The sequence below is a fragment of the Doryrhamphus excisus genome, linkage group LG5, assembly GCF_037039965.1.
Source record: "Doryrhamphus excisus strain RoL-2023G ecotype Guam linkage group LG5, RoL_Dexc_Guam_v1.1, whole genome shotgun sequence".
In the NCBI taxonomy this organism is placed as follows: domain Eukaryota; kingdom Metazoa; phylum Chordata; class Actinopteri; order Syngnathiformes; family Syngnathidae; genus Doryrhamphus; species Doryrhamphus excisus.
The window spans coordinates 8142743-8164107 of NC_136361.1; the positions used below are offsets into that span (position 1 = coordinate 8142743).

Genomic DNA, 21365 nt, shown 5'->3' on the forward strand with positions numbered 1-21365 from the left:
GGCGGGGTTTGGGCTCTGGAGGGGTCTGGAGCATCAAGCCGCTGGACAGGAGAGCCAGGGGATGCTGCGGCCTGGGGCTGCGCGGCTTGGGCACAGGAGGAATCCGGGGAGTCACACAGCTTGGCACAGGAGCCGGGGTTTGGGAACCCTTGAGACTGCGCGGCTTGGGCACAGGAGGAATCCGGGGCGTCACGCAGCATGGCACGGGAGCTGGGTTTTGGGAAACCTTGGAGCTGCGTGGCTTGGGCACTGGAGGAATCTGTGGCGCCACGCAGCTTGGCACAGGAGCCGGGGTTTGGGAACCCTTGGGGCTGCGTGGTTTGGGCACAGGAGGGGAACGTGTGCCGCGGTCCTTTTTGTGTTGCATGGGGGGCAACAGGGAATCTGAAAAGGTAGGCGGATGGGGCTCAGCGGGCTGTCGTAACGGGGGCACCATCAATAGTCGTGTGATGGGCCGGCACTCAGCGACAGCGTGGGGGGTTAATTCCGCCTTGGCGTGGCATGGCGTGGAGGAAGGGGGTGCCCTCACCTTACAGCCACGCGAACCCTTTGCAGAGGTCGGCCGAGATGTGCGTCGGCGTCGTGGTCGGATAGGCTTGTCCATTGCGGGTCCCGAATACACCCACGCCATGGGGATGAGCGTGCCATTCGGCCCCAGCTCCTCCGGGGTAAACATGGCCGATTCCTTCTCCATGGCCTTGAAGATCTGCCAAGTCCAGAAATCGCTCTCCGCGAGGTCGTCTTGTGGTGGCTTCATTCTGTCACGGGCTGGCTTGCGAGCTTAGCAATGCGACCCCAGGATGCAGAGAGCAGGACCAAAAAATGTAGGTAAAAGGAATTTAATGGCATTTAAGCAACGTAGACAGCAACTACGGGCAAACCAAACACAAAGACAATGAAGCCACAAACAAAAGAGCACACACCTGAACTAAATAGGGAGAGTGGAAATTAGAGACAGGTGTATGAACTGAGTCAGAGAAAGCAGAAGAGAACAAGAAAGGAAGTAGTACCAAAATAAGGGCATGAACAGAGGCAAGGAAGGAAACTAAAGGAGCTGTCACGAGAGGGTGACGCCCACATCGTGACAATAGTATTACTGATGCCTCATATTTATTGAGAGTGGTACTGTAGTCCTACATAATCTGATATACACTTGTCCATTTATTATTTTAGGCACTGTTTAGTGCTCATTGCCTCTACTGTAGCTAACATTAGCTAGCTACAGACGTACAAACGTAAGAATACCCTTGCAACTATAAATTGGTAGAGGTACCTAGGCTAATCATATAGAAATATAGAGGTAATAATTATCATTATCATTGTTATTATTAATTATTACTTTATGAAAAAATTGTAATAAAAAAACAGCAAGACATCATTGCTTCAAAAGTTGAGTTTGCAACAGTTGATGGTTGTTGATGATAAAACAAAGAAAGGTGGTGATTGAAAATACTCATTTAAAAACATTATCTACATACATCAAAATATAACAACCATTACAATACAATACAATAAAATACAATGCAAACAAACAACCCAGATTAGGCACAGCAAGTGAAGACTGGGGCTGGAGCCGGTCATCGGTTTGAGCACAGACCTAAAACCTTGCTTTTTAATGCACAAGACTAGACACAAAAAATAAATAAAAAGCATGTCTAAAAACCTCTAAGTAGGGCTTAACAAGAAGAAACTGATGTTTGGGTTGGTCCCCGGTTCAGACACAGTCTCAAGTTCTTGTTTTTTAATGCACAAGATTAGACACATGCAATCCAGAAAATGATATGAAAATGTTACACTTAGGGGGAAAAAGTGGGCTAATAAATTGACAATAAAAGCACAAATACTGCGGATTTCAGAAAACAACAGATGGAATGATGCAGCACTCTACAAGAAGCAATGAAGTCTGTAAAATTAGGGTCAGGGTTCAAAAAATAATAATAATTAATTAATAAAAAAAATAAAATAAAAAATAAAATTTAAAAAAATGTTGCAACTATCATGATGAAAATGGTAATATTAATGATGATTATAATAATGGTGATAATAATAACAATAATAATGGTAATAATGATAAACATTATAATAATAATGATAATAACAATAATAATATTACAATGATAATAATAACGGTCATATATGACTGTGGTCATATATTTCATATATTTGCCCAAATAAAACAAAATAAAAAAAATAAAATGCTGTGAACGTCTGTTGTGCATAATCATTAGGACGTTTATTCAATAACATTCAAATTCTACTCTAAAGGTTGATGACTTGAAAATTACGATGACTGTAATTAATTTACTATTTAGCAAAATCAGAGAAAAATAATCATTTGCATATCAATTTGGAAAAGCGGCGTACATGACATAACAGATAATTGACCTCTGACCTGTTGCTGGCTCTGCTCCTCCAGGTTTAGTTTCACTTCGAGGGACTGTCTTGCTTCCAGAAAGGCTTTCCGATGCTTTCGGTCAGCCATGTAATAAGACATGACCCCCACGGTGATAGCGCAAACATAGATCACAATGTTGGCCAGGAGCTGGAACATACACATTTGCAAAGTTGTAGGAACATTTTAAGCATTTATGGCTTTACACAAACAACAATATCAAGGTGAGGAAACGCATTTAAATATGTACTGTATATATTTTCCTATCATTCCTATTTATTCACAAGTAAAACTATCTGTTTTGGAAAAGTGGCTCACCCTTCCCAGGCACATCCTTAACAAACAAGGTGAGATCTTGCATGAAGGTCCAGAGTGAGTATTTTCCCGGCTCATCCGTCCAATTATTGTTCTTACTAAAAGATTCTTGCAGATGTTTTGGACTTGTCTTTTTAAAGTCGCTTGCAAATAAATTGTGTATTCACGTCTGTGCCATCTGTTAGTCTCTTTGTGTTACACAGGCTGGATGACAAGAGGGTTCACTCTGTGTGCATTGGCTCTAAGGATCGACCGGCCTATATATCAGGCCGATATTTGCGTTTTTCCTTGTATCGGTATCGGCCAATACGCGCGTGGGTTCGCCGATGTATTTTTCCACCGCATGATTTACAGTCAGGCATCAGAGGACCCCGCAACACACGTAGTCGCGGTACCCGCGCTGTGGAGGAGCAGTCATCACATCGATGCTAGATAAATTTAAACTACGACAGAAATGTTTTGCAGGCAGGTTAATATTCCACCTACCATTCTTACTGATGGCGTCTTTAATAAAGTGCTAAAATATCTCACAGCAATGTAATATTTAAATAACAACAAAACAACAGACAGGATACTACCATCAAATAATGGAAAATAACCAACAACTATTTGAGCTTTAAAAATAACACATTTTAAACATAATTTAATTGCCATTTAAAACATTTGGGGCGGCAAGGCGGTCGAGTGGTTAGCGCGCAGACCTCACAGCTAGGACACCAGGGTTCAATTCCACCCTCGGCCATCTCTGTGTGGAGTTTGCATGTTCTCCCCGTGCATGCGTGGGTTTTCTCCGGGTACTCCGGTTTCCTCCCACATTCCAAAACATGCTAGGTTAATTAGCGACTCCAAATTGTCCATAGGTATGAATGTGAGTGTGAATGGTTGTTTGTCTATATGTGCCCTGTGATTGGCTGGCCACCAGTCCAGGGTGTACCCTGCCTCTCGCCCCAAGACAGCTTGGATAGGCTCCAGCACGTCCCGCGACCCGCGTGAGGAAAAGCGGTAAGAAATTAATGAATTTACAACATTTAATCGCCTCTGGGAAACAGGAGATCCCGCATCGAGCGTACTACATCAACCACCAGTCACCCCACGTTTTCAATTTCATTTTCACCGTTTTCGCCTAAAATGTCATCCAATACTTCTCTTGTTCTCAATCAGAAATCACTCCACATTCTTTATTGCTCTCTGGTTCTACCATATCTTACTTATTGTGTGGAAATATGGGCTAATAACTATAAAAGCAATCTTCACTCGCTAAATGTACTGCAAAAAAGGTCAGTAAGGATAATTCATAATGCCGCCTACAGAGAACATACTAACTCCTTATTTCTAAAATCACAAATACTTCAACTTGCTGATATAGTTCATCTTCAAACAGCTAAAATAATGCATAAGGCTAAAAATAAGCAATTAGCTAAAAATGTCATCCAATACTTCTCTACAAGAGAGGAGAAATATGAGCTCAGGGAAGAAGTACATTTGAAACACTTCTATGCTAGGACTACGTTATGCTAGCCATAGCATTTCAGTATGTGGAATCAAACTATGGAATGGATTGAGTAAGGAAATCAAACAATGCACAACGATGAGCCAATTCAAGAAACAATACAAACAGTTGATGTTTGCTAAATACAAGGATGAAGAGTCTTGAACCAGTCATGATGTGCTATATATATCACTATATTGACACTTACTATGGTACACATTATGGCATCGGATGCTCATATCACCTCGTACTTCAGTACAAGGTGCATTATTAAAAAAAAACCTTAAACTGTATTATGGAAAGCAGGAAGTGAACAAATGTAACAGATAGTGATTGTAAAAGTACCAGATGGAGGGGTAGGATTTAATAAGCTTTGCTTCTTCCTACTCCTTTTGGACATGTGGAACTGGGAACTGATTATGGGATGCACTCAATTGTAATCTGATGCATGTTCAAATTAAATAAAACCATTACCAAATTTAAGAAATGTATCCCGCAGACAGCACAAAAGTCCTAGGGAGAAAACTGGGATACAAATTATTTTTTGCGTGCGCACAGAAAAACCGGTAAGGCAGGGGAGGAGTGAGAGTGTCGGGAGTTTAAAAGTACATTGGTCACCACGGCAGCGGCTGACGTCCTCCCTGTCCCCACCTTGTGGGCGGCTTCTCCCGGCCAACTTCCGAGGACGTACGGCGGGATAGCATGAAAAATAGCTCGTTTGTGTAGTAACAAGCCGGAAGAGGTGTAACTCTTGATATTAATGAATGCCTCTCGTTTATACATTCAAACACACACTAACATACTTGGGCACCAAACCATGGTTTTGTACAGCTTGTGGGTACAGAGTTACCGTGCTTCAATCAAACTACAGTTTGGGCTGAGAGTCAAACAGGAGTCGCGCATCAAAAGAATTACCGCCATTAAAGGAAACGTCCATTAACTCGTTAACTTTGCCCTAGTAATAATATCACGCGTTAAAGATCAATTTATATGGATTCCAAGTTACAGGCAGCCCCCTGAGGGTAACAACAATTACTGTGATGTGGCCTCTAGCAAAAAGGAGCTTGCCACCACCCCTGCTCTGTCCGTGTCGTTGCAAGGGTGTGAAAACCAGCCAAAATAGGGATCAAATACTTATTCTTCCCAGTGTGCGTGTAATATATGCTTGTTGAGTCAGGATTTGCATGATCAGCTCAGACTGGTTCTAATTTTCTTATGCTCACACACAGTCTGAGCAGTAAAACAAATAGGGTGCTGTGACATTGTGTATCAGCTTTCTGTGTTGTACAAGGACTTTTTAAAAAACATTCTGAAGTTGCATCTATATCAAATAACTAAGAATTTATTTACTCCTATTGGCCAGAGAGACGAATTGTTTTTCTAATTCTAATTTTGACAGAAAAGTAATCCGAGACAAAATACAGTACAGTATATGAAAATGCTTTGGGCCGTCTGCTGCTTGAAATGAGGTTTTTAGTAGTATTTACAAAAAATATATCACATTATGATTAAAGGTTTTTTTCTCAGCTGTTATTTCTGCATTGACTGAAATTGTACAGTATTGATGAGTCTCATAAAGTATGGATGCTAATTAATGGCTATGACCTGAGGGGCTCCCCAGGTATCAATCCCGAGACCCCTATTGTTTAATCTGTATATGCTTCCTTTAGACCAGCTAATATGCAGCTATAATGTGTCCTACCACCACTATGCAGACTGACACTCAGCTCGCCCAGATTTATTTCGTCACTTTGTGTGGATGCAAAACTATTTTCTCCAACTAAAAAATAGAAACAATAACAAATTTTAACCAAAAAAAAGAAAGTGTTATCAGTAACCTTTGTTTCTAAGACCTCACAAATCTACGGTTAAAGGGGACCTACTGTGCTCATTTTTCGGCCCTTTGTATTGAGTTGTGGACTCCTGTAGAGCAGCTCTACACAATAACCAGCACTTGTTATTTTTTCTTGTTTGTTATTGTTATTTTTCTTCCATAATCTGCACCGAATTCAGTTGTCCATATTTCTTTGGATTTCGCGATTCCTGCAAAAACAGTTTTTTTAAGTAAGTAAGGGAGGGCGGGGGAAGCAGAAAGTTTATCTGGCCCACAGCCACGTCCATATATGGAATTCCGACCTTCTGTGACATCACAAAGTGGCAGTTTTACCACGCCTTCTGAAACCGAGCCATCCCAAACTTCTTTCAGAGCTCACTTCCAATAATACTTCCAAAGAAATAGGACTTTTCTTGTTATATTACAACATTTTCTCTTAATATTTTGACTTTATTTTTGTAAAATTACAGCTGATTCTTCCATTTATGCTGTTGATTGGACTTTTTCTTGCTAAATGATTTTTTTCCAATGTGTAGTAGAAAGCCGTAGCAGATATACATAGTAGATAGTTGTGCAGCATGGGAGAAGTTATACTACGGTGCGTTCAAGTACCGTCAAACAAAGTGGGACAGGTCAGCCTGGTTCACAGCATAAACATACAAAAACTGTGGGATATATAACTGTGTATTATTTTTGGAATAAAATGGTGGCCCTTATTTCCAAAAATGATATCTATTTACGTAAAATTCAATGTAGTTATTGAGAAATATCTGTTTGTATTTTTTTATCATTGTGTGATTGGCTTGGAACTATACATTGCTTTGCTTTATCATACTGTATGTACAGTACTGTATTATGCAGTACATTTAGCATTTTCATGTCTTGTCAAGTCTCACCTGTCTTCCAAGTGCTGCCCCGTGGATGTTCTCCTGCTGCTGCTGGGCGATGGTGACCCCCAGAACCAGGGTGTGTACCCCGCAGGTGACGGTGGCAATGAGGACAATGGGAGTCAGCCTCAATGGCAGCGTGAGGAAAAAGGAAAAACTGAAGAAAGCCTGCCAGCCCACCGTGTCACTGGCCTGGTGAAAGCGGGCATAGTTCAGACCCAAGTAGGAGAATATTTGGGCCGCTATGAGCACCCACAGGGCATAGGGTACCACGCGCCTTGAGATCCGATCCGGCAGGAGCCCGAATCGGCACAGCAGGTAAAGGACGATGTCAGCCAGAAGTCCCACCGATGCCACCAACACGGACGCCAGTTTGTCACTGGTGTAGACCACCGCACACATGACGATGATGAAGCTGTCAAAGAGCGCGGCAAACACGACCAGAACCAGGAGGGTGTCATGTCTTTGGCGCCTGAAGTAGGTCTGGTAGAGGTTCTCCAGCGACTCTGGTGCAAAGGTGAGGCGCATGAATCTCGGCAGGCAGAGGCAGCATCCTGAGCTCCTCACCGTGACCTCGTGTGTTCGTCCCACTGCCTGCCCGGGGTCAGAGGGCAGAGTCACAGAACAGTCCGCGGAATACTCAGCTGAGTACTCAGGCTCTGAGAAGGCTCGGTTGCGAGGCATGCTGGACGTTCAGAGTCGGAGTCTTTGTCCTACTTGACGCTTCTTTGTTATGTCACGGAGGCAAATCAAATTCTGGGATGCATGGTCTGTCCACGTCGGCGCACGAAAACAGTCTCTTCCGCGGCTCCGCTTACATTGCTGCGCCTGTGCTCACTGCGTGGATTTGTTGGCGTGGGGATTCAGTCCTGTGTCGTCTCCACGGGCTGGCCCCACCTCTTCAGCGACATGATCCAGAGATTGTCTTCTTTCCACATTCAGCATCGGCAATGTGAGCGTGTCACTGGCTCATTTCCATAGTGGCACTCCACGGTGATGTAACCGGTCTGAGTGGGTACCTTCCATAACTGGAGTGCAGCTGGCCAGATGACAGCAATGGCCTCCTCATACTTCTGGGCCAGACAGGTTTTTGGAAGATGGGCTTCCATCGTCACATGGCCTGAATAAATAAAATAAAACAATTAGGTGCATTTAGCTTTAGAGCGGGGGTGACCAAACTTTTTCCAGTGAAAGCCACACAATTAAAAAAATGAACGGATGCAAGATATTGTAGGAACGTACCTACGTTCAATTTATTTTTTGCCCCTTTTTTTTTCCAATAAAATAAATGCAAATATTTCTACTTTTTTCTTAAACAGGAACTGCACTTTTTGGGGAATTTTGCCCATCATTCACAATCCATGTGAAGCATGAACACATATTTCTTTCCCTTTTCTGTGCATTATAACACCAGAAAACTAGTTAATATGAGCTAGCTAACAATGCACATCATTGGGATACACCTATTTCAAATACAAAACCCTCCTACAACGTTTTATGGTTCTATATCCATGCTGCAACACATATTTCTTTCTCTTTTCTGTGCATTATAACACCAGAAAACGAGTTAATATGAGCTAGCTAACAATGCACATCATTGGGATACACCTATTTCGAGTAAAAAACCCTCGAAAAAAAACTCCTACGTTTTATGGTTCTATATCTATGCTGCAATCATGCAAGAACAAGTACATAGATGATAAAATGTATTACAGTATATTGCTGTATTTTGGTGATTTAAAACACTACTGGAACATCTTTCCAAGCATTGATTTCAGTGTAATTTTCCGTGAAAACAAGGTAAGACGCCTCCTTCACCCAGGCTGTTGAGCTGGTAAATAAATAAAAAAACGCTCAGAACAAAACGAGCACCTTGCTGAGTCTCCGTAGCGATGTCATCTGGTCTAAGTTGATAACCGATGTATCCACTGCGTCAGTCTGTCCTGTTGTTGGCCTTATTTATAACCTCGCGTTAACTTTTCAAAACTAACAGCATAATACCAGCACTGTTAGGTAGCATTTTATTGTAGCTTGAGGCATTGTGAGTTGTTATGATGTTATGATACTCCGCCATTTTTTGTTTCATTTGTTTCTAATATAACAATTAATATCGTAACAGTAATATAGTATAATAATGTGTATATTGTCTAGATTTATTTAACTTTGTCCTTTTTTATTGTCCTTTTTTTTTATTACTGGCCTGTCTTATTTTGTACCTGCACTACAATGGCAATAAAACCCATTGGATTCTGACCAGTGTCTAAAACGGCATACTTTTGCCTCATACTATTATATAATTTAATAGTTTATTTTCATAAAATTGTGGCTTTTTTCATGCTGGACAACTTTTTTCTCTTAATATTTTGACTTAATTCAACTTAATTTAATTTTCCAACCATTTCAAGCTTCTTCTCTGTAAATGTTCTTCTCTTATTTATGACTTTACTATCATAACATGTGGGCTTTTTTGACTTGTAACATTAGAACTTCTACCACAACACAATTTTGTCAATATTAATAGTCATTGTCATTTCGTGCACCCAATTTTTCATATGATTTTTGACTGTTATGCCCTGTAATGAATTGTGTAAACATAAGCACCCTACGTGCTCCTAAGTCATTGTCCATGCATTTTTCTTTATCGAGTGTAACGTCTACATAACCTACCATGGGGCCAAAAAAGTTGCCGGTGGCAGCAATTTGATAAAGGAGGCGACAAAAACTATTGAATTCAATCTCGTCAGGATGTACAGGAAGTCTGCATCAACGCTAAGTTCCATCCGTTCTTCATTTGTAATTATTTAGCAGTGTAAAACTCTAATATTTCACTCAAAAATGTATTTAGGGGTGGAATTACATCATTTTCTATGAAAAGAAAAGGGCTCGGTTTTGGTTTTGGAAGGACTTAAACCAGGGGTCTCAAACTCAATTTACCTGGGGGCCACTGGAGCTAGGGTCTGGGCAAGGCTGGGCCGCATCAGGTTTTCCCCCAAAAAAAACGCATTTATTAAAAACAGAAAAATATACAAACTTTTTCAGGGCTTTGGTTCCGATTTTCTACAAGAAAAGCTCTGATAAAACAATCCACTGTTCTCAAATATCTTAATTTTTTTTTTTCTGCACAAAATAAGATGAAAAATAAATAAACAAATCAAGAATAAAGAAAATCAATCAGTAATAAATAAATAATAATAATAATAAAAGGCAAATAATAAAAACTTAAGAAACCACATATAGTTAGTGAGTAGACAAATTATTTTTTTCAGATTAAAATGAACAAAGCATTATTAGAGCCCTGTAGACATGACAAAACACGACTATAGTCACATTCATACTCTTTTTATTTACAACATATTGTGCAACTGCAGGGTCTTGAGACACATGCTAACTCGCAAACTAGAGAGCTAGCGACCTAAATGGTAGCCTCCAAGTTATTTCCTTTAAACTTAAATAGCCAAAAACTTACCACTTCCACACGGATAGGGAGGATAAGTATTAACAGTTATTTAACCTTTAACATGAACATTAATCAAACGTAATAATTTTTTCTGGGTACATGATACCATACAGCATCCATATCAAACTTGCGCGGGCCGCACTAACATTAAACTTTCATATCAAGGCGGGGTCCTCAAACTAGTGTCCTGCGGGCCACATTTGGCCCGCGGGCCGCGTGTTTGAGACCCCTGACTTAAACCAAGGTTCCCCTGTATGTGTTTGTGTTTAACACAACACAAGGTCATCAGGATTGCTACAGATGGATCAATAATTATTTTATGTCTCCTTGGTGGAGACAACCATGTTTTGTTGTTTTTTTTTTTTTTTAAACGCAGTTTGAGTGTCAAGTCCAACGTTGCTATGAAGGTTGATTTAAAACGTGACTACAATGCATGAATGGTCTGTGCTGGGAGCAGCACGGTAAGGTATTGTCATTATCATCAGCATCCAGGATCCAGGCCGTGTTGTGGGCCTACCGGACTTACCTACATGTTGCACATCGTAAAAACACTTCCACTTTCCTATCTTATTCAAACATTGGACGCCGCCACAGTGAGCGTCGCCTAGACACAGTAAGCACAAGTCGTGCGAAGGAAGGATGGAAGCGTTTCCATCCGGAAAGAAGCCCATGTGCCTACTAACAGTTCAGCGTTTTTTAGAGTTGAATAATTACACACACTGTTTTGGCTGCAATGGGAATGTTTGTGTCCACAACGTCCAGAGTAAATGGTGAATTAAGCTCATTGTAATTTCCTACTGCTAGTGCTGGACGCTGCTTTTCAGCGCTCATGCTTCCAGATGTCGACAAATTCTCCGTGTTTTTTACCTACCGTGTGTAGAGTCGGTGCTTCGTGGTTCCGTAAATGTTGTATCAAAGGTAGGAATTACAAAAAATGTCACTCTGTGTCTGCTGGGAATAAAGAAGTAGAAAATTAAAAGTGGCCTCTACATAAATTCGTGTTTTTTTTTGGCTTGGGTGTTTTCCGCAGCTTCGTCATGAGGACGCAAGCTATCACGAACACTATTTCCGGCACTTTCAAAATAAAGTTTTTGAGTGACGTCAGGAATATACATATTTTTTGGTCAGGTGCATATTAAACACGCAGAAATTATGCAATGAATTAGTAATAGTGTACTATAAAGAATACATTATATTAAATAATTTATTATAAATATATGAAATTATTTGTACAAATTACTGTTTACGGTGTACATTGTTCATTCATTTGATGTAATCTATTTATTCTCCACATTATTATTTATTATTTATTATTACACGGGAGCCAGGCAACGACATTTCGTTGGCAATTTCACTGCTGTGTTATTGTGCAATGACAATAAAGAAAGTCTATGTCTATAATGTAAAGTAGGGGTGTCCAAACTTTTTCCACTGAAGTCCACATAGTGAAAAATGAAAGTGCATTTTTTTCATTTCTGCTGTTGTTCATTTATTCATTCCTTTTCTACAGCTTTTCCTTATTTTTTCCCCATTTTCCAACTTCAGTCCTCCATTCATCAAGGTTAATTGGTGCCAGACCCGACCACCATGAATGAATATCTGCGATGTAGGAGTCAACATTAATAAAGGAAATATTTTCCAAGGTTCCCCTGAAACCGGCATCTAATCATTCACCAAATCGAGGTCAGGTCACCTACAACTGCTGCGCTACTGCTTTTTGTTCTGGAGGGAGTACAGACAAAATAATTAGAAAGGTCAGAGAGGTCACACTAAAACGATGGTTTGATGATAATAGATTGTCCTTGAACCTAAATAAAACTAAAATCATGCTGTTTGGTAACAGCAGAAAGTACACGCACCAGCAAGTACAAATAGATGGTGTGGACATTGAAAGGGTGAACGAAAATACATTTCTGGGGATCACAATAGATAAAAATATGAGCTGGAAACCTCATATGACAAATATACAACATAAGGTGGCCAGAAATATTTCAGTATTGAACAAAGCTAAATTTGTTCTCAATCAGAAATCACTCCACACTCTTTATTGCTCTCTGGTTCTACCATATCTTACTTATTGTGTGGAAATATGGGCTAATAACTATAAAAGCAATCTTCACTGGCTAAATGTACTGCAAAAAAGGTCAGTAAGGATAATTCATAATGCCGCCTACAGAGAACATACTAACTCCTTATTTCTAAAATCACAAATACTTCAACTTGCTGATATACTTCATCTTCAAACAGCTAAAATAATGCATAAGGCTAAAAATAAGCAATTAGCTAAAAATGTCATCCAATACTTCTCTACACTTCTATGCTAGGACTACGTTATGCTAGCCATAGCATTTCAGTATGTGGAATCAAACTATGGAATGTATGAGTAAGGACCTCAAACAATGCACAACGATGAGCCAATTCAAGAAACAATACAAGCAGTTGATGTTTGCTAAATACAAGGATGAAGAGTCTTGAACCAGCCATGATGTGCTATATATATCACTATATTGACACTTACTATGGTACACATTATGTCATTGGATGGTCATATCACCTCGTACTTTGGTACTAGGTGCATTATTGAAAAAAAACAAGCTTAAACTGTATTATGGAAAGCAGGAAGTGAACAAATGTAACAGTTAGTGGTTGTACCACTACCAGATGGAGGAGTAGGATTTAATAAGCTTTGCTTCTTCCTACTCCTTTTGGACATGTGGAACTGTGAACTGATTATGGGATGCACTCAATTGGAATCTGATGCATGTTCAAATGAAATAAAACCATTACCATTACCATTACCAAGGCACCACTTGCTCCTGCTGCCAGTCGGTCCAAAGCACCTCCAGCTCCTGTCCCGGCTCTGCCTCAGCCACCTTCAGTTTCTGTGCTGGCCCCACAGCAGCCATCTCTAGTTCCTTCCACGGCAGCCAAAAGTTGGGCCGCCTCACCCACCGGCCACCAGCTCCTGTCCCGGAATTGACCTCGGGTCTCCTAACTCCTAACCGCTTTTTCCTCACGAGGATTGCAAGGGGGTGCTGGAGCCTATCCCAGCTGTCTTCGGGCGAGAGGCGGGGTACACCCTGGACTGGTGGCCAGCCAATCACAGGGCACATATAGACAAACAACCATTCACACTCACATTCATACCTATGGACAATTTGAAGTCGCCAATTAACCTAGCATGTTTTCGGAATGTGGAAGAAAAACGGAGTACCCGGAGAAAACCCACGCACGCATGGAGAGAACATGCAAACTCCACACAGAGATGGCCGAGGGTGGAATTGAACCCTGGTCTCCTAGCTCTGAGGCCTGCGTGCTAACCACTCAACCACCGTGCAGCCGTCCAAATAAAATAATATGTGATGTCAATGGAAAAAGCCAAGTAGACATAACAAAAACAGTCACCTGGCATTGTTCAATTACAAGCTGAAACTATGAATGCTACACTTCAGCCAATAAGGAACTTACATCCAATATACTGTATAAAGACAAATGCCCTAAATGTCATTTCGTCTCATTCTCGTGAACCCCAACATTGTGTATCATCTCATCTTGTGACACCCAGAGTGCTTACCGTTGTCAAAAAAAGAAAAAACAAAGCCTGTACTACTAAAAATAATACAACAGATAAAACTTAATGATTGTAGGAAGTTGAAATTACCTGTCATTGTTGTGTAATACAAACAAACAAATTCAAGCATGTTCATGTAAAGGACATAACCAACGCAATGGAATCTGCCTGGCAATGTTATGTAAAAGAAACACGTGATAATTGAGCCCACATTGCTAGTAGGCTTATATTGATTGTTCCACTCAAACCCAGCACTTCCTGTGATCGATGCAGATTGCTGGCGATCTACCAACAACGTTTTAATCGGCATCATGTAGCACCAAGGTTATTTTGGAATTTTCCATGCCTCTAGACTAAACATTTAAAAACTGTAATTAACACAGTGACAATTGTATACTAATTACCAGTACTGTATGTAATTCGATAACTTTCAGCAAGTGAAATTATTATGCATTGTTTGTGTGCATTTCCGTGCATTCAATGTGACACTCAATAATGCACCAATACCTATAATAGTATCGGTCAATATCAGTTTTACACTAAAATATCTATATTTTGAAAACATTGAATGAAATGCAGTTGGAAATTGAAATGGGTGTATGTAAGAAATGGGTGGTCATTTTTAATTTTAGTTTTTTGGTAATGGTTTTATTTCATTTGAACATGCATCAGATTACAATTGAGTGCATCCCATAATCAGTTCACAATTCCACATGTCCAAAAGGAGTAGGAACAAACAAAGCTTATTAAAATCCTACCCCTCCTTGCAAATTTCCCCAATGAGGAGACGAATAAAGGCATATCTTAATCCATCTGGTACTTTTACAATCAGTTACTGTTACATTTGTTCACTTCCTGCTTTCCTAATACAATTAAGTTTTAATTTTTGTATTCTTTATTAATTTTCTATCGCTTATCCTCACGAGGGTGGTGGGGGTTGCTGGAGCCTATCCCAGCTGTCTTTGGGCAAGAGGCAGGGTACACCCTGGACCGGTGGCCAGCCAATCACAGGGCACATATAGACAAACAACCATTCACACTCACATTCATACCTATGGACAATTTGGAGTCGCCAATTAACCTAGCATGTTTTTGGAATGTGGGAGGAAACCGGAGTACCGGGAGAAAACCCACGCATCCACACAGAGATGGCCGAGGGTGGAATTGAACCCTGGTCTCCTAGCTGTGAGGTCTGTGCACTAACCACTCTACCACTGTGCCGCCGCAAACAAAACAAATGAATTAAAATTAATAAAAATGGAAATACATTTTCATTTATATCACCAAATTGATTTTATAATATGTAAATACAACAATAGAAAGAACAAGACAATATGACAGGAGCAACAAAATAGTAAGTATTGGGTTTTTTTTGTGGGTTTTTTTTTTACATACATCTTTTGAATAAAACAAAAACACTTTTAGGACGCACCCCCACATTCAGACACAGTATATTGTGGTTACAATATTGTGGTTCACGACCATAGAATTCTTATGCTTTCTTTTTTTTCTTTTTACAAAAGAAACAACAACACATCAAAACCAAAACAACATATGTGACAATAAATAAGCGAATTGAAAAATATTGATCTTATCACTGTTGCTATCGATGTCGTCGATACCGTAAATAGACCGTGGTGAAGTTAGTTTTACGTTGGACGTTGGATATTCGCCTCCGTAGAAACGGCAGTCGTTCCCCTCACTTTGCCGGGCTGCTCTCTCCTGCTGCGGGGAGCTCACACGGAAGTCCCGCCCTCTGAACTGCTTGTTCGGACTAGGGACCGTCAATAAATTTCCATTCATTTCTATTCCATTTTCTATTCCATTGAAGAGTAAAAAAAATAAAAACCACACCATAAATTGATCCATAAAGGTGTTAAATAATTAGTCATACCCTAAAAACATTTGGAACGCCGGTTTTTAATTTTTTTTATATTTTATTGGGCTTCATATGACATTTTAACATGAAAAAATTGAAAAATTTTGTATTATAGCATGCAGCCCATGCGACCTTGGCACTTAAAATCATTTTATGTTAATCACTTTATATTAATATTACAATGCATACCTTAAACTGTTGGTGAGCTACAACAGATTAATTATTTGAGTGGTGTTCTCGCTGCTTTAGGGAAAAGACACTGGTCTATTTGCTCCAGGGCCACCAGACTGGTCGACAGCCTGTATCCTCAACGCAACTGGAACTGCTAAAGGGACACCATTTGTCGGATTGTTTGCATTGTCCTCATCTCATGTCCTGCTCTGCCCTGTCCAGTCAACTGCTGAACGTTGGGTTACTGTGGTATTACTTTCTGCACAAAGTTGGAGTGTTAAAAAGTAGTATTTCTTAACTCCATCTGTGCACTTTGACTGTTATACGAGTGCTATGCTGCATAAAAAGTCATTGACAAATGTATTGATTTAATTATTGGGCTAATATTTTTAATGACTTACAATAAATCCTTTTCATATGAAAACTGGCCTTGTAGTACTATGCACACCTTTTTGTTTTTCAAATAATGTTTAAGCATATTTATGTGACCTTTGACCTACAAACCACTTTGTATCAGTAGGAATTGTCTGCTAGTAATATACACGCCTTTTTGCTTTGCTACTTAACTTTGCTAGGATTATATATGAATTTTTTTTACACAAATCATTACCAATAGCTTCCAGGTCATGTGACCTTTGACCTCTGAACCACTTTATATCAGTAGGACTTGTTTGCTAGTGCTATACATGCCTTTTTGCTTTGTTGCTCAACTTTGCTGGGATTTTATATGATTTTTTTAAATGAACTATGATCAATAGCTTCCAGGTCATGTGACCTTTGATCTCCAAACTACTTTGTATCAGTAGGCTTTGTCTGCTAGTACTATACACGTCTTTTTGCTTTGCTACTTAACTTTGCTAGGATTTTTGATTAATTTTTTTACACAAATCATTACCAATATTTTCCAGGTCATGTGACCTTTGACCTCCAAACTACTTTGTATCAGTGGGCCTTGTCTGCTGGTACCATACACGTCTTTTTGCTTTGCTACTTAACTTTGCTAGGATTTTTGATGAATTTTTTACACAAATCATTACCAATATTTTCCAGGTCATGTGACCTTTGACCTCCAAACCACCTTGTATCAGTAGGAATTGTCTGCTAGTACCATACACGCCTTTTTGCTTTTCTATTTAACTTTGCTAAGATTTTATATGATTTTTTTACACAAATCATTACCAATAGCTTCTAGGTCATGTGACCTTTGACCTCCAAAACCACTTTGCGTCAGTAGGACTTGTCTGCTCGTATCACACACGCCTTTTTGCTTTGCTACTTAACTTTGCTAAGATTTTTGATGAATTTTTTACATAAATCATGGCCAATATTTCCAGGTCATGTGACCTTTGACCTCCAAACCACCTTGTATCAGTAGGAATTGTGTGCTAGTACCATACACGCCTTTTTACTTTTCTACTTAGCTTTGCTAGGATTTTATATGAATTTTTTACACAAATCATTACCAATAGCTTCCAGGTCATGTGACCTTTGACTTCCAAACCACTTTCTATCAGTGGGACTTGTCTGCTCATATCATACACGCCTTATTGCTTTGCTACCCAACTTTGCTGGGATTTTATATGATTTTTTGAAATTAAATTCTATCAATAGCTTCCAGGTCATGTGATCGTTGACCTCCAAACTACTTTGTATCAGTAGGACTTGTCTGCTAGTACTATACACGTCTTTTTGCTTTGCTACTTAACTTTGCTAGGATTTTTGATGAATTTTTTACACAAATCATTACCAATAGCTTCTAGGTCATGTGACCTTTGACCTCCTAACCACTTTGTATCAGTAGGACTTGTCTGCTAGTGCTATACACGCCTTATTGCTTTGCTACTCAACTTTGCTGGGATTTTATATCATTTTTTGAAATTAAATTCGATCAATAGCTTCCAGGTTATGTAACCTTTGACCTCCAAGCTACTTTGTATCAGTAGGACTTGTCTGCTAGTACTATACACGTCCTTTTGCTTTGCTACTCAACTTTGCTGGGATTTTATATAATTTTTAAAATGAAATATTATCAATAGCTTCCAGTGCATGTTACCTTTGACCTCCAAACTACTTTACTACTACCATACTCATCTTTTTGCTTTTCTACTTGACTTTCATAAGATTTCAGGTGATATTTTTTATATGAACTGTTAAAATAGGTCCAGGTCATATGACCTGGAAACTATTGATAATAGTTAATTTCAAAAAATTATATAAAACCTTAGGAAAGTTGAGTAGCAGAGCAATAAGTCGTGTATGGTACTAACAGACAAGTCCAACTGATACAAAGTGAATTGGAGGTCAAAGGTCACATGACCTGGAAGCTATTGGTAATGATTTGTATAAAAAATTCATATAAAAATCTAGCAAAGCTAAGTAGAAAAGTAAAAAGGCTGTATGGTACTAGCAGACAATTCCTACTGATACAAGGTGGTTTGGAGGTCAAAGGTCACATGACCTGGAAGCTATTGGTAGTGATTTGTGTAAAAAATTTATATAAAATCCTAGCAAAGTTAAGTAGCAAAGCAAAAAGTCGTGTATGGTACAAGCAGACAAGTCCTACTGATACAAGGTGGTTTAGAGGTCAAAGGTCACATGACCTGGAAAATATTGGTAATGATTTGTATAAAAAAATCATATATAATCCTAGCAAAGTTGAGTAGAAAAACAAAAAGGCGTGTATTGTACTAGCAGACAATTCCTACTGATACAAGGTGGTTTGGAGGTCAAAGGTCACATGACCTGGAAAATATTGGTCATGATTTGTGTAAAAAATTTATATAAAATCCTAGCAAAGTTGAGTAGCAGAGCAATAAGTTGTGTACGGTACTAACAGACAAGTCCAACTAATATAAAGTGGTTTGGAGGTCAAAGGTCACATGACCTGGAAGCTATTGGTAATGATTTGTGTAAAAAATTTATATAAAATCCTAGCAAAGTTAAGTAGCAAAGCAAAAGGGCGTGTATGGTACTAGCAGACAATTCCTACTGATACAAGGTGGTTTGGAGGTCAAAGATCACATGACCTGGAAGCTATTGGTAATGATTTGTGTAAAAAAATTATATAAAATCCTAGCAAAAGTTAAGTAGCAAAGCAAAAAGGCGTGTATGGTACTAGCAGACAAGTCGTACTGATACAAGGTGGTTTGGTGGTCAAAGGTCACATGACCTGGAAAATATTGGTAAGGATTTGTGTAAAAAATTCATCAAAAATCCTAGCAAAGTTATTTAGCAAAGCAAAAAGACGTGTATAGTACTAGCAGACAAGTCCTACTGATACAAAGTAGTTTGGAGGTCAAAGGTCACATGACCTGGAAGCTATTGATAGAATTTAATTAAAAAAAATTATATAAAATCCCAACAAAGTTGAATAGCAAAGCAATAAGGCGTGTATGATACTAGCAGACAAGTCCTACTGATACAAGGTGGTTTGGAGGTCAAACGTCACATGACCTGGAAAATATTGTTAATGATTTGTGTAAAAAATTCAAATTCAAAAAAAAAAAAAATCCTAGCAAAGCTAAGTAGCAAAGCAAAAGACATGTATAGTACTAGCAAACAAGGCCCACTGATACAAAGTAGTTTGGAGGTCAAGTGTCACATGACCTGGAAGCTATTGATCATAGTTTATTTTAAAAAATTATATAAAATCCCAGCAAAGTTGAGTAACAAAGCAATAAGGCGTGTATAGCACTAACAGACAAGTCCTACTGATATAAAGTGGTTTGGAGGTCAAAGGTCACATGACCTGGAAGCTATTGGTAATGATTTGTGTCAAGAATTAATTTAAAATCCTAGCAAAGCTAAGTAGAAAAGTAAAAAGGCCTGTATGGTGCTAGCAGACAATTCCTACTGATACAAGGTGGTTTGGAGGTCAAAGGTCACATGACCCTGAAGCTATTGGTAATTATTTGTGTAAAAAAATCATATAAAATCCCAGCAAAGTTGAGCAACAAAGCAAAAAGGCGTGTATAGCACAAGCAAACCAGTCCTACTGATACAAATTGGTTTGGAGGTCAAAGATCACATGACCTGTAAAATATTGGTAATGATTTGTGTAAAAAAATCATATAAAATCCTAGCAAAGTTAAGTAGAAAAGCAAAAAGACGTGTATGGTACTAGCAGACAAGTCCTAATGATACAAAGTGGTTTGGAGGTCAAAGGTCACATGACCTGGAAAATATTGGTAATGATTTGTGTAAAAAAATTATATAAAATCCTAACAAAGTTGTGTAGCAAAGCAATAAGGCTTTCACTGTACTAACAGACAAGTCCAACTGATACAAAGTGGTTTGGAGGTCAAGGGTCATATGACCTGGACGCTATTGATAATGATTTGTGGAAAAAATTCATCATAAATCCTAGCAAAGTTGAGTAGCAAAGCAATAAGGCATGTATGGTACTAGCAGACAATTCCTACTGATACAATGTGGTTGGGAGGTCAAAGGTCATATGACCTGGACAGTATTTAAAATGACTTGTGTAACAAATTCATATTAAATCAGATTAAACATTATTTGAAAAACAAAAAGGTGTGCATAGTACTACAAGGCCAGTTTTCATATGAAATGGATTTATGGTAAGTAATTCAAAATATTAGCCCAATAATTCAATCAATACATTTGTCAATGACTTTTTATGCAGCATAGCACGCGTATAACACCCAAACTTCACAGATAGAATTAATATACTGCTTTTTAATACTCCAGCAATAGTTTCTGCAGAAAGTAATAACACAGTAACCCGAAGTTCAGCAGCTGTACAGGGTAGCGCAGGACATCAGATGGGGACAATGAAAACAATCAAATGGTGTCCCTTTAGCAGTTCCAGTTGTTTTGAGGATACAGGCTGTCGACCAGTCTGGTGGCCCTGGAGCAAATAGACCAGTGTCTTTTCCCTGAAAGCAGCGAGAACACCACTCAAATAATTAATCTGTTGTTGCTCACCAACAGTTTAAGGTATGCATTGTAATATTAATATAAAGTGATTAACATAAAATCATTTGAAGTGCCAAGGTCGCATGGCCTGCATGCTATAATACAAAATCTTTCAATTTTTTCATGTTAAAATGTCATATGAAGCCCAATAAAATATAAAACTTCTAAAAATGGGCGTGTCAAATGTTTTTAGGGTATGACTAATTATTTGACACGGTTGTGGATCAATTTGTTGTGTCATTAAAATTTTTTTTTAGCAAACTCTCGTCAATGGAATAGAAATGAATGCAAATTTATTGACGGTCCCTAGTCAGAACAAGCGGCATAGAGGGCGGGACTTCCATGTGAGCGCCCTGCAGCAGGAGAGAGCAGCGCGGCACAGTGAGGGGAACGACCGCCGTTTCTACGGAGGCGAATATCCAACGTCCAACG

General features: G+C 39.2%; 1 protein-coding gene across 2 annotated transcripts in view; it reads right to left on the reverse strand.

The window, feature by feature from the left end:
* Positions 1 to 11428, reverse strand: part of adcy3a (adenylate cyclase 3a) — a 49507-nt gene extending 38079 nt beyond the window's left edge. Inside the window, exons 1-3 of one of the 2 annotated variants that reach the window (XM_058053140.2) lie at positions 11246 to 11428; positions 6927 to 8037; positions 2393 to 2542 (exon numbers count right to left, since the gene is read on the reverse strand). In XM_058053140.2, the coding sequence (XP_057909123.2) occupies positions 2393 to 2542; positions 6927 to 7601 (825 nt within the window). In that variant the 5' untranslated portion in view covers positions 7602 to 8037; positions 11246 to 11428. The remainder of the gene's footprint in view (positions 1 to 2392; positions 2543 to 6926; positions 8038 to 11245) is intronic. The other variant, XM_058053139.2, reaches the window with a different exon arrangement.
* Between the last annotated feature and the right edge of the window lie 9937 nt (positions 11429 to 21365).